This window comes from Desmodus rotundus, chromosome 6 (assembly GCF_022682495.2).
Source record: "Desmodus rotundus isolate HL8 chromosome 6, HLdesRot8A.1, whole genome shotgun sequence".
Classification (NCBI taxonomy): domain Eukaryota; kingdom Metazoa; phylum Chordata; class Mammalia; order Chiroptera; family Phyllostomidae; genus Desmodus; species Desmodus rotundus.
Window position 1 is genome coordinate 143,077,608 of NC_071392.1, and position 27,714 is coordinate 143,105,321.

At 41.4% G+C, this 27,714-nt stretch overlaps 2 protein-coding genes across 3 annotated transcripts in view; one reads left to right on the forward strand and one right to left on the reverse strand.

Moving 5' to 3' along the window:
* The window catches only part of GEMIN5 (gem nuclear organelle associated protein 5), a 37,920-nt gene extending 36,966 nt beyond the window's left edge, over positions 1-954 (reverse strand). For both annotated transcript variants that reach the window (XM_024576994.3, XM_045184959.2), the window contains exon 1: positions 725-954. In XM_024576994.3, coding sequence (XP_024432762.2) covers positions 725-890 — 166 coding nt within the window. In that variant the 5' untranslated portion in view covers positions 891-954. The remainder of the gene's footprint in view (positions 1-724) is intronic.
* A 1,604-nt stretch (positions 955-2,558) lies between these two features.
* MRPL22 (mitochondrial ribosomal protein L22) lies at positions 2,559-27,714 on the forward strand. Its single transcript, XM_024577084.3, has 7 exons — positions 2,559-2,651; positions 2,733-2,775; positions 13,533-13,668; positions 18,414-18,479; positions 19,269-19,346; positions 20,886-20,955; positions 27,418-27,714. Exons 1-7 carry the CDS (start codon positions 2,624-2,626, stop codon positions 27,627-27,629), a joined length of 633 nt encoding a protein of 210 aa, XP_024432852.2. The 5' UTR covers positions 2,559-2,623; the 3' UTR covers positions 27,630-27,714.

Here is a 27,714-nt window from a genome sequence, read left to right on the forward strand (position 1 = left end):
AGTCATCTCAAGTGTAAAAAATGCTGATCATATTCCCTGATGTGCCTAGTTCACACGGTGAGGAGCAGCCCAAATGAAGACTGTGATTCCTATTTAGATCTGGCCAGAGATCTCTTGGAATAGAACATCTAGCATGCCGCATCCCTAGGTATAATCAAAACCTTGTTTGGCGCCTAAAAGCACTTGGCTCAACTCATTCGTCTTATAGAAATAAGTGTCATATATTTGTAGGACTTTGCTTAGGGCCTGGTGCTGTAGGCAGCTCCCAGACCCCAGAAAGGGTCTTAAGGGGTCTGCGCGCACTGGGTCGGGGAGGGAGGCCATAGATGTTAAAAATACTTGGGTCTAGACAGGGATACTTTCTAATAAGCGAGGAGTCCCCACGTGAGAGCGCCAGGAGGCGGGTCAGCTCATCCACAACGTTGTGTAGCTCAATATTGGAGATCGGAGCGCGACTCAGCTTAGGGGTTGTGAGCAGACTCTTCCCCCTGCCTGAGCCTCAGTTTCTCCGTCTGTAGAGGGATCTCACTTAGGGTATAACAAAAATATCCAGGGACTCACAATCAGAAACCGCCAATGCTGGTACTAGCTTTGCCATGTGCTTTCAGATAAGTCATTTTATCTCCTCGAGCCTCAGCACGTCTGAAGACGTACAGGGAACGCCAAGGGAACCTCCAGGGAACGCAAGAAGTGCAGGAAAAGTGGGGGCAGGGAGAGGGATTACCTCGAAATGGGGGCGTCCCAGGGATCGCGCCCGCGCCTGGGCCCACGCGGACAAGGAAGACGGAGGTACGCGCCGCGAACCCGAAGAGGCCCCCGGGCACGGCATCGCTGCATCGGGTGCAGTACCAGTTAGGAGAGGGCGGTAGCGTGCGCGGCTCCAGGCTCATGATCACGGGCCACTAGAGAAGAGGAAAGGAGCCACTGGGGCAGACCGTTTGCAGCCCCACGCTGTAGCCGGGAAGGGGGCGGGGCCAAGCTCGGAGCCCCGCCTCCCCGGACCCGCCGCTACGGCGCGCGCAGAGGCCCAGGCCGCACCGCGCGTCTGCTCCAGCCGCCCCAGGGCTTCGGAGAGCGGGACCGCGTCGGGAACACTCTACTCCCAACCTCGCCGGGGACTGCAGGGTCTGTGGCTGCCTGAGACCAGCCCCGGGTTCAGGCGTTCTCGCTTCCTACAGTCAAGGTACAAAATGACTGGTGGAGTCATCTTCCCGCACTGCCAGTTTATTCTTTGGCCCTGTTTAATGCTGTCCCATCAAGTATTTTTTGAACGCTGTGCGCCGGGGCACTTCGCTAGCTCTGGAGATTCTTTAAAGCAGCAATTTTCAACCGGTGTGCTGGGGCACACTGATGTGCAGCGGGAATTTTTAAAATGTGCAAAACCCGACTATTTCATCAGGGGCACTGACCTCTTTTCCCTGAGATTGTCAAATAAAATAAATGACAACAGCCAACACGATAATATCCGTCCAATGTGAATGAATTAAAATTATACCTAATTTTTGTCGGACTGGCAAAAAATATTCTTTTGGTGTGCCACAGCATTTTAGTAGTTCGTGTGCCACAAGATGGAAAAGGTTGAAAGTCTCTGCTTTTAAGACATCTACAAGAAGCCAACTAACAAAAAGATTAAAGTTCAAATGAGAGCTCCAAAAAGAAAGAGTTTGCGCGATTGGGTGGAAATCCTGTCTGTGGGTTCTTGGTGACTCCGGAAGAATAGAGTGACTCAATTTGATTGAGTGCCACCTGTGTGAAACTATGTGGTAAGCGCTGCGGAGGAAAAAGAATGGAAGTTTCCTTTCAGTCCACGCTAAAATGCTCGGATTTCTGCGCTTACACGCTCCTGCACCCGCAGTGCTTGTTTGCGTGGGTATCTGGCACTCCTGCAATGCAGCAGATGAGACCTGAGACATCCATCCTCATACAGAGACGGCAAACGTGTAGTTGGCCGTAGGTAGGGGCGGTAGATTTGGAGGCATGCAGCCCTAGATTGACTACTGGGTTTAATCTATTTTAAATCTTCATTGGAAGAAGGAAGATGATAATCCACGCCTTGATGGATTGCTGTGAGGAATAGTGAGATTTAATGAAGCACCGGCTGGCCACACGTGGTACCAAGTGCCAGATGATCATTAACTTTTTCTCTCTTGTAGGTCAATTTGAGACTAATGGGGATTAGGACCTCATACTTTATATTTGAACTGTTTGTTTATAAAAGAGCTTTCCACGTGATCTCTAGTGATATTAAAACAAAACTGCTCTAGGGATAATGATTGTATTCTACTGGCTAGAAAACTCTGGCCCACCCAGGTTAGGTGGCTTGTTCACGTCCCTCTTGTCCTAATCCTTTCAGACCATTTGTGAAGAAAGGCTTAGCAATTTTTCTGGATCCCGATGAATTCCCGGAAAGTCATAGTATTCAGCCTTTGTTAAGTCATTCATTCCCAAACTAATCTGGGCTGACCACAACTGAAGCGCCGGCCGCGTGCTCGTGGTCTCCATGACAACACCGCAGGCGTGGACACTGCAGGGTTTTCCGTCCGGGAGGAAAGCGGGGAATTGCGCATGCGCCTCATCCGGACCCTGGCTGAGCTCGGAGGCTTCCGTAGAGGGTGGGAGAAAGATGGCGGCGGCAACTCTAGGACGCTTGGGTGAGGATTTCTCAGTGGTTCAGGGGCGGTAGAAAGGAGTGGAGGTGGGAGTCTAAGTTGACGCCTGTGTTGCTTTTGCAGGTGCGTTATGGATGCAGAATCTGAGGGGGAAGCTGGCCTTGGGGTAAGTCGCCTCGGGGTTGCGGAAGGGCCCAAGGTTTCCTTACCAGTCTGTCAGTCAATTACTAAGAGCCCCCCATGCCGGACTCTGCTCTAGGCTCTGGGGCTGTGGAGGTGACCGCGGACTCACCTCATCATCCCGCCGCCTTATTGCGTAGCCTCAGGGCATCAGGATTACCTGTTCCCCAAGGGATATCGTAAATGTGTTTCTAAACAGTCTCTTCTGATCTTTCTGGACACCGATAGACTGTCCCAGCCCTGTGGCCGCGTCCAGCTTCCCTAGTGACGGCTGTAGCAGCGTGTCCACACGAGCAGGGACTGTGTTGTGGGCAGCCGCAGCTTACAGCGTGCCTGGTACTGTGTTAATCGCTGTCTGAGCGTTACCTCATTGTCATAGCATCCTGTGTAGTGTTCGAGCCGCTGCACCCCTGTTTCGGACAAGGAACTTGGAGCTCTCAAAAGTAAGATAAGTTGCCTAAGGTTCCCCAGTTATAGGAGGTTTTGAAGCTTTATACTGTACTCTCTAGACTGTTCTTTGGCCTCTGGACAAAAGCATTGTTTAGGGTTATGGGATGCCGTTGGGTCAGGACTGGCGAGAAGCCTTTCCTGCACTCTTCTCATTGTCCTTCTTCTGCAGCACAGCGACTGATATTTGGAAGTTGATAGTCGGTTGTAAATTTCCTGATCGGTGCATTTCTTAGCCTTTATTTTGGTTTATATAGGCTTTGGAGACAGATAAGTTGGGTGCAAATCAACTTTTTAACTTTTGGGGGAAAGTTACTTTGTCTCAGTGTCACTTCTAATATGCTCTGAGAGGGGTGTTAGTACCGACCTGATAGGTTTTTGAAAGTGAGGATTAAATGTGCTGATGCATATGAAATTCTTAGTACAGTGCACGGCGTCTAATAACCCCACACTAAATGCTAGTTGCTATTACCCTTTCTGTCATTGTAAATTATTACTGAGCCCTGGCCAGTGTGGCTCAGCTGGTTGGAGGGTGGCCCCACACAGCAAGAAGTTGGGAGTTTGATTCCCAGTGGGCACACACCTAGGTAGCCTTTTCCATCCCTAGTTGGGGTGCCGTGGGAGGCAGCCAATTAATGCGTGTTTCTCACTTCGATGTCTCTCTCTCTCTCTCCTTCCACTTCCTCTTTCTCTAAAATCAATAAACATTTATTCAGTTCCCTTTTTTTAGCTCTGTCCTAGGTGGTTGGTTAAAAGGGATGAAGAGGTATGCTAATGAAGACGATAGGCGGTACAGCCCTAAGGATTTGTCTACACTTTGCTATCTTAGGCTACCCTGTATCACTTCACCCCAGCCACGCCGATTAACTTACTTTCTTCTGCTTATGTTGTGCATTTACTTGCCTCTTGGCTTTTCATGCTGTGCCCTCACTTCCTGTCTGTAACAGCAGTCCTGCTCATTATTTAAGTCCCTATTCAAATGTTTCACCTTCAGGAGGTTTTCCCAGGTCTCACTAAAAATGAAAGAGATTGATTTCTCCTTCCTTTTGCCATGTGTGCCTTGAAGAGTCGCTTCCTGTGTGTGTGTGTCAGTGCCCTTGACTAGCTGTGAACCCTGGGCAGGTAGGGTCAGTTGTTTGTTTCTCTTTGTAGCTCCAGCGTAGGGTCTTAAATAAAGATTTTGTTAATGTCTGTTGATTTAAATTGTCCTGGCTGATTTAAACTGGGAAGCTCTGAGTTAAGTAACTTAAGCAGTTTGGCTTCAGTCTTTTCATCCGTGTCCTATAGGATGGTTGGATTTTTCTAGATAATCTCTTAAGGCTCTTTCTAGTTCTGAAATTACGGAATTTTATGAATCCTTGTTCTGGACTTTCTATCAGGGAGATGATCACATGAAAACTAAGTAGCAAAGGTGTGAATAATGCTCACGATACCTGTAAAATCTTAGAGATCGTCTAATTCAGTAACTGGAAACTAACTGCGTACAGGTGCTAGAAGTGAATAAACTGGGAGAAGTGGGCTATGTGAAATGAGAGAGTGTGGTGGGGCCTGCAGCAACTGAAATTTAGAGTGCGTTCCTCATGTGAAGGGTTTGAACTGCGTTAAGGAAGATGCTGCTGACCACATAAAACTTCTCTGTAGGCTGTAATTGGCAGCAGACTGATAGTTTCTAGCCTTTGAATTCCAAGTCTCCCATTTTACTGATGGATGCATTGAGAAGTTTTGTGCCTTACTAAAGGTTGCATAGTTAATACGTCGCAAGTCTAGGATCTAAACAAAAGTTCTCTGGCTTTAAATAGTGTTCTCGCACACCATGGGAGGGACAGAGTGAATGGCCCAGAAGAAATTTCTCTGGGGAGTTCTTTGGGAAGAGGGGACTTAAGTTCAAATAGAGTGAAGAGTACGTTTCTGTGGTTTGGAAATGAAGGGCTGGTGTAAAAGCTTGAAGGCACTAGTGACTGTGATGTCCATAGTTTAAAAATCTCCACAAGAAAAATCAAGTTGGAAATGTCATGAATTAGCAGTTTGGTGGGAAAAGTACTACAGCCATGTGATCTCCATATTCAAATAAACACTGGGCTGCAGAAGTCAGAGGCGGTCTCTGCTAAGGACAGATGTCCCTAAACATTTTGCTTACTGTCTCCAAGGCTCAGTGTCCTCATCTCACAAAATGAGGGTGATACCTACGCTAGAGGGTGGTTGTGAGAGTTAGAAGAGCATTAGTAGTGAGATGTCTAGTACAGTGCCTGGCATGGTGGAGGTGCAATGGGGGGATGATAGTGCCATGAAGCTCTTTCCATGGAATCACATTTTTATGCTGGAACCAATCATTAACCACTTGAAAATCTTAGATGAGGTTATATATTTTATCTATTGCCCACTTTCTTTTTCAAAAGATTTTCTTTATTTTTTTGGAAGCGGAAGGGCAGGAGAGAGAGAAAGAAGCATCAGTGTGTGATTGCCTCTCATGCAGCCCCCTACTGGGAACTCGGCCCATAACCCAGGCATGTGCCCTGACTAGGAATTGAACCGGCGACCCTGTAGTTGGCAGGCCGGTGCTAAATCCACTGAGCCACACCAGCCAGGGCTCTGCTGACCCACTTTTATACGACAGTTGGCAAGAAGGTAAGAAACTGAAACATAAATTAGCCTACTTTTCTATCTAGTGAAGTCACCATTAAGAGACTTTTCCAAAGTAAAGGGTAAAAATTATCTCCAGTTTTTATTCATCTTTGTTTTCAATGTTCTGATTGCCATGACCGGCAAGATTTGACAACACAACACTTGATTTTGTGCTCTCTTAATTAAATCTTACTCTGATATGAGGGGTTGTGATTTCTTGCTTTTTAGGACAGTGGTTCCTAAATTTGAATCACAGACCCCTTTGAGAATATGAGGAACGCCACAGAGCATCTGCCCAGAAAAATGCACGCGACAGTCATAGTTGTGTCTGTGATTTCATAATAATCGAGGAGTCGCTGCACTGGGACCTCCCGGCAAACCTAAGCATCTGTTTGTGATGCGCGAGGTACTGCAGTGCTTGCACACTAGTGCACACAGTGAGTGCACACTAGTGGTTAGTGCAGCACACAATAGAGTTTTGTGGCGGTAGCTGGAGGACCTGGTTAGGGGAGGGTTGCTGTTAAGTTGGGAGATGTTGGAGTGTATTTGTTTGGCAGTGGGCGTGATCCAGTGGAGAGGAAAACGTTGCTGATGGTGAGAGGGAAGGAAGAATTGCCAGAGCAATATACTTGAGTAGGAGAGCAGGAATGGGATCTAGAGAGCAAGGGATGAGAGTGGTCCTAGCCAGGGCATAAACTGTTCATGCGTAGTAACTAGAGAAGGTAGTAAGGAAGTATGGGCATGGATGCAGGTAGGTGTACGGATTAGGTGGTGGGAGCTTGTTTGAATTTCTTAGCTAAATAAACATGGTTCTCCGTTGAGACTGAGGGTGAGGGAGGAGGTATGGAGGTTTGACTAGCAAGAAGAGGTATGATATTTGTTTATAGGGGCAAGGAGAGGAAATGGACACAGGAAATGCAAAAGGAATGCCAGGCAGGCTTAAGGCTCCACTTGGAGTTTACAAATGAAAATGTAAAATTTAGCAGTTGAAACAGTTAACCTTGGCTTACAAAGTGAGAAAATATAGCTTCCTACCCACCCACACACATATGACGCAGTAACGGAAACCTTTCGGAGCAGAGAGCTCATGCTTCCTGTTCTGCAGTCACTGGCGCTGCTTATTGTTCTTTTCTTTCTTTCTTTCTTTTTAATGTCACTTTAGCTAATAACTGGTGGCAATTTTGCCACCCAGGGGACATTTGGCAGTGTCTGGAGATAGTTTCATTTTTTACAACTGATGCAGTGTTTGTTACTAGCATGTGGTTGGTAGAGGTGAGGGATGCTACTAAACATCCTACAAAGCACAGGACAGCCTTCCACCACAAAGAATGATCTGGCCCCAAATGTCAGTAGTGCAGAGGTTGAGACAGTGAGCATATCATTGTCCAAGGTTGCTGGAATTTAACTTTTCTTGTTTGCAAAACTGTTTCCTTGTTTGATTGTCCTTGACTTTCACAAAATAACTCTTATATTGAGTTATCAGAATATGCATATCACATCAGCCCGCTGTTTTCAATTTTAAATGAGGCAAGAGAGAGGCTGTTCTTCTATTCAGTCTCCAGTGCAGGATTAACTTAATGTTATCAGAAGTAAATTTGGAACAAAGAGTTTTTTACCTTGATGAATATAATAGCATGATATTCTCAAGATTGAGCCTGAAGCCAGTATTATCTGCACTTGGGACTTGAGTATACTTTGTTCTGAATTTCAAAATGAACTTTGAGTAATAAATAGGAAGTATTAGTTCTTTCTTTCAGTGACTTTACGAAGTTTCAGAGTCTCTATCTTATCTGAATTAACTCTTTTTTTTTATTGTTATTCAATTACAGTTGTGTGCCTTTTCTCCCCATCCCTCCACCCCACCCCAGCTGAACCCACCTCCCTCCCCCCTCTCCACCCTCCCCCTTGGTTTTGTCCATGTGTCCTTTATAGTAGTTCCTGTAATCCCCTCTACCAACTATCCCCGCCCCCACCCCCCCACCCCCGCCCTGGCTATTGTTAGATTGTTCTTAACTTCAATGAATCTGGTTATAATTTGTTTGCTTTTTCCTTCTATTGCTTATGTTCCAGTTAAAGGTGAGATCATATGGTATTTGTCCCTCACTTCCTGGCTTGTTTCACTTAGCATAATGCTCTCCAGTTTCATCCATGCTGTTGCAAAGGGTATAAGCTCCTTCTTTCTCTCTGCTGCGTAGAATTCCATTGTGTAAATATACCATAGTTTTTGGATCCACTCGTTTGCTGATGGGCACTTCGGTTGCTTCCAGTACTTGGCTATTGTAAATTGTGCTGCTATGAACATTGGGGTGCACAGCTTCTTTTGGATTGGTGTTTCAGTGTTCTTAGGGTATAATCCCAGCAGCAGAATTGTTGGGTCAAAGGGCAGTTCCATTTTTAGTTTTCTGAGGAAATTCCATACTGTTTTCCACAGTGGCCTCACCAGTCTGCATTCCCACCAACAGTGCACGAGGGTTCCCTTTTCTCCACATCCTCTCCAACATTTGTTTGTGGATTTGTTTATGTTGGCCATTCTGACTGGTGTGAGATGATACCTCATTGTGGTTTTAATTTGCATCCCTCTGATGGCTAGTGATGCTGAGCATCTTTTCATATGTCTCTGGGCCCTCTGTATGTCTTCCTTGGAGAAGTGTCTGTTCAAGTCCTTTGCCCATTTTTTAATTGGGTTGTTTGTCTTCCTGGAGTGGAGTCGTGTGAGTTCTTTATATATTTTGGAGATCAGGCCCTTGTCTGAGGTATCATTGGCAAATATATTTTCCCATACTGTTGGTTCTCTTTGTAATTTGGTGCTGTTTTCTTTAGCCCTGCAGAAGCTTTTTATTTTGATGAGGTCCCATTTGTTTATTCTTTCCTTTATGTCCCTTGCTTTAGGGGATGTGTCTGTGAGGATGTTGCTGCGTGGAATGTCTGAGATTTTCCTGCCAATGTTTTCCTCAAGGACTTTTATGGTGTTACGACTTATATTTAAGTCTTTTATCCATCTTGAGTTTATTTTCGTGTATGGTGTAAGTTGGTGATCGAGTTTCATTTTTTTTGCACGTAGCTGTCCAGATCTCCCAACACCATCTGTTGAAGAGACTGTTTTTGCTCCATTTTATGCTCCTGCCTCCTTTGTCGAATATTAATTGATCGTATAGATTTGAGTTTATTTCTGGGCTCTCTATTCTGTTCCATTGGTCTATGTGCCTGTTTTTATGCCAGTACCAGGCTGTTTTGATTACAGTGGCCTTGTAATACAGTTTGATATCAGGTATTGTGATCCCTCCTGCTTTGTTCTTCTTTCTCTAAATTGCTGCTGCTATTCGAGGTCGTTTATGGTTCCATATGAATTTCTGCAATGTTTGTTCTATATCTGTGAAATATGTCATGGGTACTCTAATAGGGATTGCATTGAATCTATAAATTGCTTTGGGTAGTATGGCCATTTTGATGATGTTAATTCTTCCAATCCATGAACATGGTACATGCTTCCATTTGTTTGTATCTTCCTTAATTTCTTTCTTCAGTGTTGTGTAGTTTTCTGAGTACAGGTCTTTTACCTCCTTGGTTAGGTTTATTCCTAGGTACTTTATTTTTCTTGTTGCTATATCGAATGGGATTTTTTTCCTGATTTCTGTTTCTGCAAATTCGTTGTTGGTGTACAGGAATGCCTTTGATTTCTGGGTATTGACTCTGTATCCAGCTGTTTTGCCAAACTGAATTAACTCTTAATCTAAAGTTTGGCTTATATCTACTACTCTTCAGTGCCTGTAGACTATGGGTAGAGTACAAGAAGTGATACACTTAATTCTCAAGTATTGGTAGATAGGAAACACTGGAATAATGAGAGCAAGGAAATGCTTCATATGCTAGTTTCAGTCTACCACCTGCTCTCTGCGTGAGTTCTGGCGGCCTCCCCTTACGGCGGGCCACCGGTGTGTACACTGTGTGTACGAGTGCTCTGGAAAGTACACAGCTCCTCACCTTCACCCACTTTACGGAGATGCAGTAACGTTAATGGGATTTGAGATTCGTAGTAAATGAAAGGCTATTATTAGTGATGACACTTGAATTTCAAAATGATAAAAATTGATCATAGGTGTCTTTCAGTGCTTTTTTTTAAAAGAAGATTTAAGAATCTTTTAGAATGCTAACAGTAAACTGGAGCTCTAGGCAGACTTAAAATTTAATGTTTGTTGGAAAACAATAGCAATAACCCATGCCACATTTTTTTAATCCCACCAGCTTCCTTTTCTTGAGTTTGTTTTCTCAACTGACCCCTTCATAAGCTTTCTCGCATAAAAAAGGTGTCATAAAAGCCTCAAGTTTTGAATTGGTTTTATTTTCAATTTTACCTTATGATTGTTGCATTTTATATTTTTAAATTTAGTGTTATTCTAAGAGCTGGCCAGGAGAGGGCACATAAGAACTTTGGATTTAATGTACTTTTTAAAACAAATTTATTTTATTTTTTTTTATTGCTGTTCAAGTACAGTTTTCTGCCTTTTCCCCCTACCCTCCCCCCACCCCAGCCCTTTCCACCTCCCTCCCCTGCTTCCACCCCCCGTTGTTATTGTCCATATGTCCTCTATAATTGTTCCTGCAAATAACATACTTTTTAAAATTGTTTATTCTATTACAGTTGTCCCAATTTTTTTCTTTTTGCCCCCCTCCACCCACCCCACCCCTCTTTCCCACAGCCAATCCTCTGAATTAAGTACCAAATTTGGAATAATAATTTTATTTTATTAATAATTAAATTTTAAATAATAATAAATTAATTTTATTAATTTATGTATTTACTTGATAATTCATTTTGTGAACAATTTGAGCCCTGAAAGTATTATAGGTACTCATAAAGCTTTGTCATTATTAATTCAAAGTGTGTTTAATTTATTAAGCATCAATCCATCGAATGTATTGAGGATTGAGTACAAGACACTGAGCTAGATATGGGGGATTACGATATTGGGATTTATAAGAAATACATACTTGGTCATTCAAACGACCAAAATACCTTTCTCATGTCTATTTGGAGTAGAGACAGAAGTGCATTTAGAGACACCCTGGAGACGATGTAGTCCAGTTCCTCTTTTCATAGATAAAGAACTGAGTCCTAGAGAGGTAGCGAACTTAGTGTACCCAAAGTTAATTACAGCTTAGTAGAAACATAAGTGATCATGACTGTAAACATGAGAAGATTTGAAATTGTGTGATACAAAGTTTACAGTTCACAGGATTTTTTTTTTTTTTTTTTTTGAGAACAGGAGAGATTAACTGTTCAAAGGGCTTAATTTAAAATTAATATTAGCGCCCTGGACAGTGTGGCTCAATTGCTTGGAGCATCATCCCATACACCGAAAGGTTGGGGGCTTGGTTCCGGTGGGGGCACATACCTAGGTAGCGGGTTTGGTCCCCACTTGGGGAGTGTGTGGGAGGCAGCCAGTCATCGATGTCTCTCTCTCACATTGATGTTTCTCTCTCTCTCTCTCACTGTCTTGTTCTCTCTCTCTCAAATCAGTAAACACATTTTTAAAAAATAAATAAAATTAATAGTAGCCATCAGTGTTTATCATCTCTCAGACACTGTAGGATATGGCACATTAATTATTCATCTACCAACAACAAAATGAAGAATTATTCTCCTCATTCTAAATATAATATGTAAAATTTATTGAGCCCTAGTAGGTGTCAAGTATTTAACTTCCAGCATCTCATTTGAGCTTCTGAAGAAACCTGTGAAGTGATTACTGTTATTACTCCTTTTACTGTCGAGAAAACTGAGATCTGGAAAGTCACGTGACTTCCCCAGGATCATTCACTTAGTAAATCAGAGTTAGAATTTAGATCCAGGTCTGCTTGACTCCATGGTCTCTGCCCTCATCACCTGGCTTATAGTTTCATTAGGAAGTCCTGCCCTTTGACATCGTGTGTTCTAGTTTTGTGCTTTTCATTTAAAACATTGGAATATAAATGCATATGGCAAAGGTACAAATTTTGTCAGGTACTTAGATGGCACTGATCTTAATATTACGATATAAAATGGTTACTTGAGGTAGAGGAGGAGAAATGAGCCACTAGGAGAGGATTGGATTTAAAAAATTCTTTAGTCTGAATGGTTTGAGGGCTACAAACCAAGACCTTGCCAAGTAAGTCATCCAGTTCCATGTATTGCGTGGGAATCTGCCCGTACACTGAAGTCTGGGTTAAGTATTTACTCATCGTTCATATGCCAGATGTTGTCATTGGCGCTGGAACGTGAAAGACGTCAGACTTGCCCTTAGGATGCTCAAATCTATACCCTTACTACAGCACTCACTGTTCTGTAGCCAATTCATTATAGTACAGTGGCCCAGCTCGTTGCCAAATTGCTGGAAGAGCAAAGGACTGAGACAGCTGAGAGAATGGCTGTCTGGGAGGGGGACTAGATGATGTTTCACACTGAGGTGACATTTGAGGTGGAACTTTAAACAGGACAAGCATTTCATTCAGGAGACATTGAGGGGGGAGAAAACAGTATTAGCAAAAGGGTAAAGGTACGGAAGTATTGCCTTATTTAGGGAATAAATAATGTCTGTGTGGCGAGGTCATAAGATGAGCAAGCAGACAGGCCTGGTTGGGGTTAGATTATGAAGGGCCTTCTGTGTCTTGTGCAGGAGTTCGGATTCTAACCATGGGCGGTAGGGAAACACTGAAGTTCCATGCGTTACTTGGATGTATCCAGACGTACACAAAAGCAGACAGTGTGGTGAACCCCATGGACCCAACGCTCAGCTCCAACAATTTTTAACACATGGCTAATCTTGTTTTATCCGTAGCCTCTACTCTCCCCCGTCTTATTTTGAAACAAATCCCGGCCCCAGTGTTATTGCCTCCATAAATATTTCACTGCATATCTCATAAAGAAGAATCAGATGTCCATTTAACATTCAAATTTCCAATGGTTAAGTAGCTGTCATACTTTTGAAATGATAATAGTTTACACATTGAAATGAATTATTTCTCTTAAGTCTCTTAATCTCTAGGTTCTTTGTTCAGCTCTCTCCCCCTCCCCCTCTACTTACAGTTTGTTGAAGAAAATGGGTTTTTGTCTTGTAGGGTTTTGTAAATCTTGTATTTTGCTGAGTGATTCTCCTGGTGTTGTTTGATATGTTCCCGTCTCTGTTTTTCCTGTATTGAATGTAGAGGCTTGATCGGTTCAGGTTCACTTTTTGTGGAAAGACTGTTTCATGGATGGTGGGTGATATGTTCTTCCATCAGGATACACTTTGTGGTGGCTTTATCGATTAATTTCTTAGGGATTGTAAAATGATGCTTTGTCTTCTTGCCCAACAAAGTTGAGGAAATCCACTCGTCAGGTCAGGGATCCATTATGTCTTCTTTAAATCTGCTTTCCAGCTGGGCTGACTTATAATACTGTCAGTATTTATTAGCTAGTGAGAGCAAGAGATCTTGGGTGAATATTTATTATTTGACTTATGCAAGTTATTAACTTGTCACTCTTCTTAGCCTTGAATAAACTAGCTCTTTGTGCTATTTTATGTAAAAGCAGCCTCTATTAGTGAATATATCTAGATCCACTCGTGATCCTTAAGTAGTTTCTGTCAAAATGAAGCCTAGATGGTTCAGAAGATACTAAGCTCTGCAAAAAGATTCTAAGTATCTGTTGTTTTACAGGCTTCTTTCATCTCAGAGTGTTTTACCCCAGTCACACATCCACACAAGTGCTTCTCTTGACGTTTCTCGAAGATGGGAGAAGAAGAATAAAATTGTTTATCCTCCACAACTGCCTGGAGAACCTCGGAGACCAGCAGTAAGTTTGGGGTAGAACTAATTTCTAAATTAAAAAATATTTTTTTCTTTTCTTGATTCTAGAAATGGGGGAAGGGAGGGAGAAAGAGAGGGAGAGAAACACTGTTTGGTTGCCTTCTGCGTATACCCTGAGTGGGCACTGAACCTGCTGCAACCCAGGCAAGTGTCCTGACGGGGAATCAAACCTGCCACCTTTTGCTTTGCAGGAGGACACCCAACCAACTGAGCCACACTGGCCAGGGCCAATTTCTAAATTCTGATGAAGAATTCTCACTCTTATGTGGCTAGCAATGATTTATTATTCCATGCTGAGAAAAGAAAAAAAGCAATTGGTATGATTCTTTAATGGATAAAGAAAATATATTAGATTTATCTCTTTGGAAGTTTAAAAAGATTGTATTTGTCTGCCTTCCTTTAGTTCCTGGATAGAAGCCTTAACTCTAAAACTGAGCTAATAGTTTGAGACTTGCTGATTTTTTATTCCAAGAGGCTTCCTAGTGAATTTTTTGAAGTTTTTATTTATTTATTTTTAGAGAGAGGGACAGATAGGGAGAAAGAGAGGGAGAGAAGCATCAATGCACGAGAGACACATCAGTTGGTTGTGGGCCTGGCCTGCAGCCGAGGCACGTGTTCTGACTAGAATCGAACCAACGACCTTTTGGTTTGCAGAGTGACACCCAAATCACTGGGCCACACCAGCCAGGGCTTCCTCACAGATCTTGATCATGGAGCGTGAGGAGTTGGCAAGAATGACTTAAACCATTGGCCAGTATTTAAATCATATATGGTTTTCCAATGTTTTATATTTGAATATAGACACACTTGGTCGATTTATAATTCACAAACCTTTGAACCTAAGGTTTGAATTTAATCAAGCTTTATCTTATTTTTAGCTGCTCAGAATTCTTTTACCTTCTTCAATTGCTTGTGATTGCTCTTGTTTGAGATATGTGTAATTTCCAGCTTATTGTGAATTTTCTGTTGAATATATTTACATCTGTTGAAAAGTTTAAGCAAGTAGTAATAGTATAAACAAGATGGGAACATTTGAATCCTTAAGAAAATAAACTGTGCTAAGTACTTTAGAAATAGAGTTACTGTATTAATTATAAGTCATACAGTTTAGTATACATCTTTTAAAGGCCTTTGGGACTGAAGTCTCCTGGCTAATCAGTATCATCCACGTATTTCCATTTGGGAGCTTGACAGCATCAATTTTATTAAGATTCAGTTGCTGTCTAGGTATTGGTCTGAATTAGTACAGTTTTATGTTTTATTTTTCTTTTCTAATTTAAGGGAGTTAATTTACTTATTTAAAGAGTTCCCACTTGGCTGGGAAATAGGAGGAGAAGGAGATGTTAATAGTTTAAACAAATACATTATTCATTTTTATATTTTATTGTGCTATTAGAACGTAAAAGTTAGATTTACAACAGAATCTACTATTAAGTATTGACTCCATTTTGTAATTAACCAAAATTTAGAAATGTTATATATTTGCAAAATTTATCATAAATATTTCCTACAATTAATGAGCTTTCTTATTTGAGCTCTTTGAACTTAGATATTAATTGGAAGTAAAGAAGTCATAATAGTATTTGTCAGGTCCAGAATCTAAGAGCAAAATTTTATATTTTGCATAAGGAGTCTTTTTCGGATATTAAAACAAAGTACTGCAGGATGTATCCCAAATGTCAAAATCAAACTAGTTACCAGTAGGCCACTCGCTTAACTTCAGCAAGTGAAGAACAATGTCGATCCAGCCGTTTGTTTTGTATTACATTTCCTGAAACTACTTTGATTAACTTTTTTGTATCATTTCTCCTAATTGTTATACAAGTGCCTGTGTGAAGACCTTTGGCTTGATCTTATGTAGGCACTTTGAGAAACCTAATTAGATGTTCTATTTTGCACAGATTTTGTTTTAGTGAGTAATCCTTTTGGGGACTTTTGGAAAATACCTTAATATTTTCTGACTTTATTGTCTTGTATTTGGTAAATTGACACTGGTGTATCACTAATACCTATTATGACCAAAATATTAGTGCCCTTCATAAATACCCACCTTATGAACAGAAAATGACTTGCTCATCTAGCCCCGTAGTTCGTACACTGGGCCATCACGTGCAGCGCGCCTCGGATTTGCCAGTCTGCTCGCTGCAGACATTTTAAAAATTGGCTTCATTTCTAACTTAACAGAGGGCCAGATAATGTTTCCCGTTCTACCTCATTCTGATCGTCAGCATCAATAAACGTAGTTGAACCAATAACAGCGGATGGGTACCAAGTACATCTTAGGGGCATACAGTTTAGGCACGTCTTAGGCCCCTCTTGTTATTTTTAAGACGACCTGTCTAATTTAGCTAGCACAAATTCCCAAATAATGTAGTTGCCTGTGTAGACTTAACTTACATGTGGTTTCACCATGGTAAAGAAAGTAAGACAGAAATTAATGCAGTTTCTTTACAGATAGTCCTACTTTTTAATTTGGGCTTGAGTTTGCTTTTGCAGTATCTTTGAGAAAAAGGCTATGTTAAATAAATTAAAAGTGTAGTGAGACTACATCATGAGGCCAAAGTAGGTTTACAGTTGAGTATGCGAAACAGTTTATTCTTGTATTGTTATTTATTACTGTATCATTTTCCATACAAACGGTAAACCTGCTTTTGCCCCACGCTGCACATCAGAACTGTTTGAATAACTATTTCTGTAACAGCCATATTTTCAATTCATGGATTAATTAAAATATTGATGAAAAGTCTTGCTCATCCATTATTAATGTGGATTCCCATGAAGTTCTTGCAGGGACTTTTATTAGGTAACACTGTTTTTGTCATTTGAGTTATTATATGCATTTAAAAATAAATTAACTTCTTTAGAAGTTCCTGGCTTTGACGTTTCATAATTTAGACTTACTTTTCATTGGATAACTATTTTGTGCATTATATCCCGACTTTACCTCATGTACCATATAGGCTAGTTACTATCAGTGATATTTAACCAGGCCTTCTGACCTCGAACTTTGCCACTTTATTTGCCATGCTAGGCTTATTTACTGAGACTTTGGTTTTTCTTCAGAAAGTATCCTTAGGCACTGCACCTGCCTGAAGTAAAAGTTGAGCTTTTTAGTTTTAGAAGAGGATGATTGGATAACTTTCTCCTTTTTTGTAAACTCTCGAGTCCCTTTTTTCCCATGCTCTTGTCGGGATTACAGTATCCTTCTCACACAATTTGAAGATAATCATATGCAATTCAGGTTTAAAGATAGCCCACCACGGGATACCAAGAATTGAAAGGTTTTTATATAAAAGGGTTTTTTGTGTGTGTTAATTTTTGCAGATTAATATTATCAGTCACGACAGTTCTTTCCTCTTCCGTGCTCCCCAAGACACTTTACTGCTGAAAATGTAATTAGGGTATTGCTACAGTTTTCAGCCTGTCAGCTTCTATTACAACTCAGATGAAATCTGGTACAGATTAAAAGGTGGCCACCGGAGAAAACTGCTGTTTCTAAAGCATTTGAAAATTTCCTGCGGGAGTCAGAACGTTAGAAAATTCTGAGGTGTCCTTGCTATTGTGTGCCTTAACAAATGTTTCCTAATTCTTTTAAAGTGGCAGTATGTAGTTACTGGTTCACATGTTCCATAATTTAGACCTAATTTTACTTCATTCGAATAACTATTTTGCACATTATATCCTAGTTTAACGTTCCCTCATTGAGTGTGTAGGTTACTTAACTGCATGTGGTATGGAAAGAATGTGGGTTTCGGAGTCAGGAGGGGAACTCTGAAGATGTACCTGCCAGACGTTGCATCAGGAGTGTGCGCATGTCTCCCTGCAGGGCACCCTTGCGTCCGTTACAGCTCTGTCTCTCACAAGCTTTGCAGTCTTGGACGAGTCACTTGACTTCTCCGATTTTCACTGTGTAAAAGGATTGTAAAATGTTCCCCTCCGAACTCCATGTGTCAGATCAATGAAATATTGGGCTTTATAATTGCTTTGTAAACCATACATTGTTTAATGGATGGTTGATTAAAAAAAAATTAAATAGGATATACCTACCCCTGTAAATAGAAGGTAACAAAAGCTAACATTTACTAAGATTTTACCACGTGCTAGGCAATGTAAGGTGCTTTTTTAAATGTAGGCTATTTTATTTAATCCTTACTTACAGTTTTGTGAAGCAGGTACTGTTACCTTTATTTTAAAGAGGAAATTTAGGCAGAGAGAGGTTAAGTAGCGGGGGTCCTGTGGTTAGTAAGTGGTAGAGCTAGTATTCCAACCCCCAGGCAGTGTGATTCCAGTGCCCATGCTCTTGACCAAATGCCCAGAATATTGGCTTTCCTATAAAAGTAGTTACTTTCTCTGTTTCACAGTTGTTCTCTTCACTAACAGTGGACTCTTTTTATCTTGTACCTTTATGTTTGTTTGTTCTTTTCACCAACTAAATTTTTTAAAAATGCTTTTCACATATCTTTTACTATTTTTCTGGATAAAAATATAGGAAATATTGGCACAAACTAGCAATTTTATAGTTTCTATTTTTCCCTTAGTAATTTTTTGTATCATAGTGAGACTTTGGAAAATATATAACCTTGTTTAGGGAAAAGAAATCTGCAAAATCTTAATAATGTTTTTATTTCTTATGGCAGCATTTTTATTGGGCATAGAAAGTCAAAACTTTATTAACAGTATGTTGCTGTTTTGTTGATATAAACTTGCTGAAGTTTTTTTCCTATCTGGCAGGAAATCTACCATTGTCGAAGACAAATAAAGTACAGCAGAGACAAGATGTGGTATTTGGCAAAATTGGTAAGCTAAAATGACTGTTACCATGTAATACTTAGGAAAAGAAGCTAAGCTATGACTTTTCCCCCAGGATTTGAAAAATAAAAAAAAAAATGCTGCAATTTCTCTAAAAAGCGAGGAGTATAACTGCATATTCAGGCAACTGGTAGGTAATCCAAAGATGATTGCCCAGAGGTGAGGAATTTTGCTTAATTTTCACCTTTCTTCTGAGAAAATGTGTCACATTGGATATGTAGATATTTAGAACAAAGGCATCAGGAATTTGGCTGTAGCCAGAGAATGGAGAAAGCAGGTTTACTCACCTGTAACAGTTGATTCAACGTGTTTCAAAACTGTTGCTAAGTTTTTTGTTTTTTGTTTTTAATGAAATGTCGGGATGAGTGGAGACAAGCACAGCAAATATGCATGTGATGCATTTATCCCACAGGAGAAAGGGCTGCCTTCAGTGCTCAGCGTGCTCCTTGCCAACCGTGACCTCTCTCTGCCATGTCTGCCCTCTCCTTTAATTTTATTGAGCTACTAACAATCTAGGTTTTATGGTGAACAGTGTTTAAGCTTGATTATAACTTAATGAGGATGGCATCCCTTCTCAAACTTCTCTTCTGCCTGCATTTAGTTAACTATTTTAATTAAAAAATTTTTTTCCCCAGTTTGTTTGGGATATAATTGACTTATAACTACTTAGCTATTTTTAGAAGTTAGATCATGTAAGGCCTTTTCTTTTCATTGAAAAGAGAACATTGACTTTGTAAACTAATATATTTTTTCTTGTCTGCTACCCTTTAACTCTAGATTCAAGGAATGTCCATTGATCAGGCTTTGGCTCAATTGGAATTCAGTGACAAGAAAGGAGCCCAAATAATTAAAGAGGTAAATTCAGATTTGGGGCAAGGGGTGCATAGTTGGCTTGCAGGTGTTAAGCTCAGCCTAAATTCTGAATTTCCGGGTGTTAATGCATAGGCCGTACAATACAGATTTAGGTGCTCAGTTTTATTAATGTTCTCATGCCTTTGGGATGTAGTGCGCTTTAAGCATTTTTTTCCTGAGATACTTTTATTTACACCAGATGTTTATCTTTGAAGTGATAGTGATAAATTTTATTTTTTAATGGTTTGGGGCTTGACATATTATTTCTTTAAAAAAGATTTTCTTTATTTATTTTTACAGAGAGGGGAAGGGAAGGAGAAAGAGAGGGAGAGAAAAATCAATGTGAGAGAGAAATATCGATCGGTTGCCTCTTGTACTCCCCCACCTGGGGACCTGGCCCGAAACCCAAGCATGTGCCCTGATGGGGAATCAAACCTGCAACCTTTCACTTTGACACTGGTCAGGACAATATAGTTTTTAGAACACTTTTCTTTGGTCAATTCCACAGCTGAGAGTTTATGACTTTCTAATGAGTTGGGTGGAGAACATGAGACCTGGAGTGCAGAGACCTGGAGTCTGGCCGTTTCTCTGATATTTCTGTTGTGACCGCTGGCAAGACACTTCATGTGTCTGGTCCTGTTTTCTTTAATTTATAAGCTAGGTGGGATTGGATTGGATGATCTTTAAAGACCCAGCTGTAAACATAGCTGATTCTGTGTATAAATGTGCTGACGGTCATTGCGCCAGCTCTTGTTTCGAAAAGCTGTCTCGAAGACATCTAGGGGTATCAGCATTATTTACCATCCCTCAGTTAAATCTCTCACCTGAAGTCAGATCTTATCCTTTAGTTTAGTAGGTGAATAGTTAAGATTGATGGATTCAGGCTTTTAAGAAGTTCCATGGTAATGACTATATTTAATTCAATTCAGAATGCAATTATTAAGCATCGTTACGTACCCAGCCTTGTTCTGCGCTCTTTTACCTTTAAAGGAGTGAAAGATCTGGTTCCTGTTATTTCCAACAACAGTTGTCCTATTTTTAAAAATGTGCTTTGGAGGAAGTTGACTGAATTCAAAATATGTATGGGGTTTAAATTTAATAATTCTTAAAGGAAATTTTTAAGTATTATTTTCTCTTCTTGTCTTAATGGTTATGGTGGATCTGAAGTTTAAGTATTCTCAATAAAATTTAGCTCTTGAGCTTCTTGAACTTTTTGGCCAGTTTTAGACTCAAAGACACAATATTCATTACCAAGGGTACTGCCACGAGGGCTGCTATCTTCTCCCGCACAGCACACATTCCATTGAAAACTTAGCTGGATGGGCTGTGTTCCTCGCATTTGCAATTCTTGTCTGAGGAAGGCAAGCTTATGTATCCATTTTCCTTAGTGCCATTATCACTTGATACTGTCTTTTTAAAATTGACTATAAAATGGAGGCATGTGATTAGCAGTCATATAGAGATAACAGCAAGAAATGAGAAATTTAATTCCATTTTAGTTCAGGGTCCGCCATATGAATGCCTTTCTTTTCCTTGTTTAAGATTCTTTTAGAAGCACAAGAGATGGCAGTGAGAGACCACAATGTGGAATTCAGATCCAATTTATACATAGGTAAGATCTTTAAATTTTTTAGTGTTGGACAATTTCCTCTAACAGCGATGCCAAGTTCTTTATCTAGCAACAGTCTTTGACACCTAATTACTTAGGACTGGGTTTGCCAGTGAAAATTGCTGGTAATAGCTTATTCTTCAGCCTTCAGCATGCTAATGTTAATCTGTTGTAAATGGTAATAACCTTACTGCCTTATTGTTACCTGTTCTTTAATAAGACTGAGGCTGTGAAACCTACTGCCAATAATTATTGAGTAATAGATACCAAGATGTTACACAGAGTGGGCCTTTAATCATAATAAAACTAAGAAAGAACATAACTGATTTCGTTCTAAATGAATTATTTCTCAACCTGAAGGAGGTAAATAAAGGGATCATAGGTGGATTTAAAACAATCCTTTTTATAATATGCTGAGCCTCGTGCCTAATCTACAAAGGTGCCCTGTGAGTTAACCGTCTAGTTACCAGAGTGGAACATCTGTTGAATTGTAAATGTCAAGGTGCCTTGGGAGACTCAGATGACCCGGGTGCATTTGTTTCCCTTCAGTGTTACATCCCGAAGCATTGTCTCTGGTTCTGTGTGCTCGTTCCACGTCAGATTAAACTCATGTAAGTGAAGTGCTTTGGGAAGCGTTTGTACAGAATATAAGAGATTTTTTTTTTTTTTTTTGTAGCATACCTTCACATAGCCCTTTTTCCAGAAAGAGATCAACATCTATTATAGAACTCTTGCCCCCTCCCAACTCCACAGTAAAGTGAAACAGTAGTTGGAGTTAATGTTTTTCTCTCACTTCAGCAGCGATTACTCCTAACCTCAGCAGTTTTGTAATCAAACAAAGATGTTGATGTCGAAGCAAAATTTTTTCCATTTGCCAAGCCTTTATAAAGAAGGATTATTTTATCTAAAGATACTTTAAATTCAAGATATAGGGAACTACTAATCGAATAGAGGAAAAAAGGCTGAATCATTATTGGTGAAATTAGTTGTACCTTACAAGTTTTCAATAATTAGAGTAAAAAAAATTATCTGAACCCTGCTTTGTCACATAACTGCTGTGCTAGTAGAGGTACTTATTCTCGTTCAGTCGAAGTCTTGCCTCAGCTCACCTGGAATTGATGCTCCAACCAGACAGAGACTTCTGAAATTCAAACGAGTAGAGATTTTCAATTGAAGTATCTTATTTTAAAGCTGAAACCTGTACAACTAAATATTTTCTCATACATGCATGGATGCAGAAGGAAATCAGTATGGCAACTCAGAAGACACAGGGCCGTAGTAGTTAATCATAGGCATTTTCTTCTGGGAGCAGCATGCGTAAATAATGCTGGGAGAGCCCAGAATGATTGGAAGAGACAAAGTGGATGAAGAGCAAGAGCATTTACTCAAGACCTCTTGGTGACCTTTCCTGTGCTGTGGCTGAATAACAAATCAAATTTAATTAATTTTATTCCGTTTCTTAGGAATGTTTGGGCTTCTTAGCTGATAGACAATACTTTGTAATGGGATTCAGACACAAATGAAATAGAATTTGTCTTTAAGTCCACATTAGTAATTGTAGTAGAGAGAGATAAGGTGAGGAGCTTAATCCTGTCCCCCTAAATGAATGAACAAAGTCCATTGTTGCCATTAAGCGGAAATAAACTTAACCAATCCTATGTGAATGGGCCTTTAACTCGTCGGTTTCCTTATGGTACGTTTCTGCTGATAAATCTCTGCCCCACCTGCACCCTCTTTTCATGTAGTTCCATGTGAAAATCTCTCTTTAAAAAAAATATATTTGACTTACTATTTATTTTTAGAGAGCAGGAAAGGGAGGGAGAAGGAGAGGGAGAGAAACACTGATGTGTGAGAGAAACGTAGACTGGTCGCTTCTCACACGCCCCGGTTGGGGGGGGGGGCCTGGCCTGCAACACAGGCATGTGTGCCCTGACTGGGAATCCAGTTGGCTACCTTTTGGTTTTCAGGCTGATGCTCAGTCCACCAAACCACACCAACCAGGGCAAAAATCTTTTTTCTTAAGTCGGACAGGTAGTTTGGATTTGTCTTATGATTTAAAAACTCATTTGCTAAGTATTTCATTGCCTCTTTTCATTATGGATGAAAAAGAGATGAGTATGCTCAGGAAGATGAAGTGTCTTACTGTGATGTATCAGACATTTTATCCTTGTATTTGCCAAACTTCCCGGATAAGAATCATTTGAGGTTCTTGTTAAAAATACAGATTCCAGCCCTGGCTGGTGTGGCTCAGTGGATTGAGTGCCAGCCTGCGAACCAAAGTGTTGTCAGTTCGATTCGGGTCAGGGCACACGCCTGGGTTGTGGGCCAGATCCCCATTGGGGGTGTGCATGAGAGGCAACCACACACTGATGTTTCTCTCTCTTTCTTTCTCCTTCCCTTCCCCTCTCTCTAAAAATAAATTAAACTATTAAAAATAAAAAGAAAAATACAGATTCCAGGGTCTTACCATAGACTTACTGGATCTGAAGCCCTAGGGAGGGGCCTGGGTATGTCCCCTAGTGATTCTAACCTGTAAAACGTAGGTAAGTATAAAATGGTGTTGTGTTCTTGGAAAAGGCCTAGACAATTTATTCCATAGACTTCTCTTAAGATTTCAAAAGACTGGCTGCTTGTTGGCTACCATTTCATCTCAGCCGTGGCTCCTTCTGTCACCTGAAATAAGCAAGCATAGGTATTTTAAAGGAAGTGCTCTTTGGTAGCGTATGTTCTCATTATACAGTGATTCCTTCAAGTGCCTGTCATCAGTCTAAAGCTAATACCTGGTGTTGCATGACCACAGACTTTGAAAGTTCATTTCCCTTTCAAACTTATAATGATGACAGATGACACTGTGAATAGCCTTAACAAGTGGACATGGACTAATAAAATGTCACTGCTTGGTGATTCACAGCATCTAGAGTGACTCACTAGAGAAACTGATCGACTGACTTTGTAAATTAGTCTTATGGGCTGAGAGTGATGAGGTGGGGTGGGAGGGTTACTAACGTTAAACCCTCAAGGTTCTCATTCCCCTAAATATTAGTAACAGAAATATTGACATTACTTTAAATCCATGGTTTCTGTTGGGCATTTCCTTTAGAGAGTTGTTCCCATTTTTGAGATGTCCTAATGTTTCTTTCATTCAAAAGGTGTTTGAGTGCCTTCCATGGGCACACTACGCACCTAGTTAGGTGATGGTATGTCTTTTGTTTCAAACGTTTAGCACACGTTGTTTTGTTCTTTGGCAGTAGTAACCCTTTGGAGGGATGCATGAATTGTTCTTCTGAGTTGGAATAAAACTATGTACACTCTTAGTATTATACGTTCTTGGAAAACTTTGAAACTTAGTTTAGAATTTGAGTGAACTTACCAGAGATGCCTGTATTGGAAACATGACATTAATTAGCAGCAGGTGTGTTTTAAAGTCATTTCTATTTCTCGTGGAGCCTGGACTTCTGGGGCAATATAAAAGGAGTAGAAGTTTGGTTGAAGAAGGGGAAACATGAACACTTACATGGTTTGGGACCAAAAAGAGTAATAGAGATAAATGGAATTGGTGTACAGAAGAGGAGGCCAGTATGGATTAGAAAGTTAGACCTTTGGAGAGAGGCTTTGGGGGATCTGAAAGTGTTGAGGAGAAAAGATGACTGTCAAAGTGAGGTGGCCCCATGAGCAAAGGCATGTAGTTTGGAAGGAGCCATAGTTGGGTGGTATGATGAGTAGACTAGTGTGAAGGAAGTAGAGGATTCTACCGAGGATAGAACTGAAAGGAGGGTGGATTGGGCCTCGGTGCCAGAGAGGTGAACGTAGCAGCCTGTGGCATTTGGTTAAAACCATGTGAAAGGAGAACCATAGAAAGTTTTTGTTTAAGAGCTTTATGTTAGTAAGGCAGTGCTTTAAGACTATTAACTGTAAGCGATGGTTTTGAAGTTGTGCTGTGTGGCCTCCAGGGGTGGGGCTGGTTCAAACAGAAATGCTTCTCGAGATCTTGTTCATTATTGTGTCCTTGGAGCCCAGGATAGAGCCTGGCACCCAGTAGGAGCTCAGAACTATTAGTTGGGTGAATGAATGGCATGGTTTTGAATCTGTCCCCACCCATGTTTCAGCTGGAACAGACCCACCCGACAGTGGGCTTCTATGTATTGTTTCATTTTAACTGCAATGGTTCCATACAAATGCACTTTGAAACCCCCAATGTGCAGAATTAGTGGAGAAAAGACTTGAGGAGGGGAGATCAAAAACCGATTTGGAATCTGCATTCCCAGACCTGGTTGCACTCAGACTGCGGAGAGACTGTTGTGTTTTCACATTAGAGTGTATTCATCCCGGTGTTCCAGAAGAATTTATGTTTTTGTTTGGACATTAAAAAATGGTGGCATTATGTGCCATAAAGATAGGCAGATGATATTTCAGGGCCCGAGGATGCAGTCATGACTGGCATTTAGCAGGTAATGAGCATCTACTCTTCGGTGTTTGGGGGAAGATGGAAGGAAAATGGAAGTTAGCATAGACCTGACAGTGTGGATCACTGTGTTTTGATATGTTGTGTAGCGCTGCACTGTGAGTAAGTATGGAAACTTCTTTCACCGGAGTGTGTTCCTTATCTGAGAGCATTCAGAAGTCGGTGCCACACATTGGGTAGAGAAGTAGTTGTGGATGAAGCAGCCATCATTTTTGTGAAATGCTCTGTAGAAGTTTCCCACACTCTTCCCAGCGTCACCGTTCTTATTTGTACGTTTCCTCCTGACAGGTGGGTCTAGGGGACCTCTGACACTTCATTATAAAGTGATTTGTATAATGCTGCTTCCTCTTTGGAAATTCCTTGAAATTTTTTTATTGAGGTGTAATTGGCATATAGCATTATACTCGTTTCAGCAGTACAACATAGTTCACTATCTGTATGTGTCGGGAAATGACCACCTCACTGTCTGGTTGACATCCATCACCATACATAGATGCAGACTGTTTTTTCCTATGACGAGAGCTTCTGAGCTCTATTCACTGGGTAACTTTGAAATATGCAGTACAGTATTATTAGCTGTAGTTGCCATGCAATGCATTGCATCCCCTTGACTTGCCTTTTTTATAACTGGAAGCTTGTACCTTTTGACCACCTTGGACATTCTTAACCTCATTTCGTTAGTGCCCTGTAGATGAAATTGGTACCAGGGCAGTGGCTTTCCTTATCTTACTGAGACCCTAGGCAGTTTTCCTAATCCCCGGCTCCTTAGCTTTCCGTTGGGCAGAGCGAGGGCGCTCCTGCCGGGGCCCCTTCCGTGGGTTGCAGTGAGGGGCTGTCTGGTGCGCACTTTGGTGCAGTCCCTGTGTGTGTGAAGTGACAGCACAGTGTGACGATACACATGGAGAGTGTTGCCGTGGACTAAATTGATAGGTAGTCTATAGATTTTTGCCTTCTAAAAGGCTTATTAAATTAACTAAGAAATAAATATCAATCAATTCAGAAAATGGCAAAAGGTGGTTAGTACTCTGACTTACTGTGGGTGAACAGCTGTCTTCTTCTGTACTAGACTTCTTCACATTTTACCAGGTCAGGCTTTGACATGCAGAATGGGGAGTGGGCGGAGAGGGGGCGGTTGTGAGGCTAGAGTTCCTAAAACTGTCGGGGAACCAGAGTTGGGGTGGGAGTGGGGGTGTTCACTCGGAATGTAATTTCCACGGCCCACCTCAAGCATACTAAATTAGAGTGTCCGGGGACGGGGTCTTAGCGTCAGCATTTAAAATGCATTCCCTAGGTCCGTTTGATGGAGCCAGCGCAGGGACCAATGTCTGTGAGCCATTGATTCCAGGGGCTCCTCATCACAATTAGAATAAAATCAAAACTCCTTACCTGACTCTCCAGGGCTCCATGTAATCTTGCCTGCATTTCTGGTCCCTGTTTGTACCATTCTTTGCTTGCTTCCTGTGCTTCAACAGGCTGGTCCTCTTTCTGTTCCTGAAACAGTCAAGCGTGTTTCCACCATTGGGCCTTCGTGCTTGCTGTTCCCTCTGCCCTGACACCTTGCCCCAAGATCTTTGCATGGATGATTCAATCTGGTCTTAGCTCCAATGTGTCCTCCTCGAGGATGCCCCTTGTCACCCGCTCCCATTCTGAAATTGCCCCCCTACACCCCATCAGTCTCTGTCACATCACTTTTATTTTAGTCATAGTCCCTGTCACTAACTGAAATGACATGTTTATTTTCTCTCCTCTGCAATGTTCCCAGCTTGGAGGCAGGGTCCTTGCTAGTCTGGTTCACTCTTGTTTCTTCAACACCTAGAACAGAGCCTGGTCCACAGTAGGTATTCAGGAGACCCGTGTTTTGAGACAGGCCTGCTCTAGCCAGCCAGAGAGCTCATGTAGCCTTAGAATCCAATCAGGGGAAGGACAGAGTACTGAACGGATTGGGCTGCGTAGCCTTGTGAGCACAGTCATCTCCTACAATTCTCTTTTTCTTCCCTGTCTAGCCGAGTCCACCTCAGGGAGAGGCCAGTACCTGAAACGCATTCGCTACCATGGCAGAGGTCGCTTTGGGATCATGGAGAAGGTTTACTGCCATTACTTTGTGAAGTTGGTGGAAGGCACTCCCCCTCCCCGCGAGGCGCCAAAGACAGCAGTCACCCACGCCCAAGAGTACATTCAGGAGCTTCGCAACCGGACCATCATTCACACTCTGTGATGGGGACTCCTGCCTCCACAGTGTATATAGCTTGCCATTTATTTCCTAAAACCCAACAATAATTAAAGACAAATGCTTTTTATGA